Here is a 1,528-nt window from a genome sequence, read left to right on the forward strand (position 1 = left end):
CACTCGCTCCACCACTGCGACAGAGCTGCCGTGAGCCGCGAGGCACGCACCCGGCCGAGTGTGACCCAGGAGCCGCAGGCCTCGGGGTGTGCACTGGGGCCCTGAACCCGAGTGCGAGCCCTGCATGGTCGGCCCTGCCAAGTCACTTACCAGAAAAGCGGTGGTAGAAACACAGCTTGGCCAGAAGGTTCTGGAAGGACACACTGATGCCGTCCACCTTGACTGAGCTCCCACTCAGGTCCCCAGACTCCAGCAGCTTGGCAAAGGCATCGCTGCGGGGTGACAAGGGATGGGCTGACGGGGCGGCCAGGCCCTTGGGCTCCTCGGACCCATGCAGAGACCCGCCGCAAAGGGTCCATGGCGGGGCCGTCCCTAGTGGGCTGAGGGTCTGGTGAGGCGTTCCAGGACAGACCGCATCACCCCACAGTCAGGCGTCCCAGCCCTCGCCCCCAGGACTGCAGGCGTGACCACGGCTGCAGACGAGGTCTGAGATGAGGCGGCGAGGGCACGGCGCGGCCCCTGGTGCCCTGACCGGGAGGGACTCGGGTCCTGCTCAGACACGGGGAGCTCCCACGTGAGCCAGGGAGGGACGCCTGGCCTTCGGCTTCCAGAGCCATGACAGACGGCGGCACGCTGGCTGGGCTCCCCGGGGCCCAGCGCACCTGTAGCAGGGTGTGGTGACCAGGTAGGACGTGCAGCTGAAGTGCAGCTTGAAGTCCAGCTTCTCGTGCGTGGCCCCGTCATCGTCCTGTGGCAGGGCAGAGGTGCAGCTCGGTGGGCGGCCAGGATCCCCGCCACCTCCCAGCATGCACCATGGAGAGGGGCGGCCTCAGGGCACTCCCATGTCGCCAGGATGAGCCCCTGGGTGCCCCGGGCAGGCGACGGGACGCTACGGCCAGCCCTCCCGAGGCTCACCTTGGCGATGAAGGACAAGGTGCCCTTGAGCTTCTGGGCCGTGGCGATGCTCTGCACGGTGAAGACAAACTGCGCCTCGTTGGAGACACCTGGCAAGGGCGGCAGGGCAGCTCAGCCTGCGCCCGCCCCCCAGCCCCGGGCACCGGGACGGCCGGGTCCCCGGGCGCAGCGCTCACCCGGCGGCAGCTGGAAGGGCACAGGCACGCCGTCATGCGCGGAGCAGCCCTCGGGCCGCACCATCCTGGCATTGAGCGAGTCCAGCACACTGAGCTCCATGTTCTTCAGGAAGCTGCTGCTGCGGTTCTCCAGGATGACAGACACGGTCACCTGGCTGTCCTTCTGCAGGCTGCCCTGCACGTCGTACGTCTGCGGGGCGAGGCAGGCGGTGGGTGGCACGCCCGCGGGGACTCGGAGCACCGTGACGTGGCCCCTCCCCGTCACTCACCACCTTGATGTAGGCGTTCTCAGCGAGGAGGCCGTAGCTGGACATGGGCTGGGGACAGAGTGGCCGACTCAGGGGACCGGGCACGCGCTGCCCTCCCTCCCCGCACAGCGCTGGGGCTCCAGCAGGCCTCGGGCGGTGCTGGCCGTGGCTCCTAGCTCCCGCCACCTA

General features: G+C 69.1%; 1 protein-coding gene across 1 annotated transcript in view; it reads right to left on the reverse strand.

The window, feature by feature from the left end:
- The window catches only part of AP3D1 (adaptor related protein complex 3 subunit delta 1), a 25,498-nt gene that overhangs the window by 1,792 nt on the left and 22,178 nt on the right, over positions 1–1,528 (reverse strand). Inside the window, 6 exon segments of the mRNA XM_027769585.1 lie at positions 4–14; positions 151–272; positions 663–748; positions 916–1,004; positions 1,092–1,281; positions 1,361–1,408. Of these exon segments, the coding sequence (XP_027625386.1) occupies positions 4–14; positions 151–272; positions 663–748; positions 916–1,004; positions 1,092–1,281; positions 1,361–1,408 (546 nt within the window).

The sequence above is a fragment of the Tupaia chinensis genome, unplaced genomic scaffold, assembly GCF_000334495.1.
Source record: "Tupaia chinensis unplaced genomic scaffold, TupChi_1.0 Scaffold149964_2, whole genome shotgun sequence".
In the NCBI taxonomy this organism is placed as follows: Eukaryota; Metazoa; Chordata; class Mammalia; order Scandentia; family Tupaiidae; genus Tupaia; species Tupaia belangeri.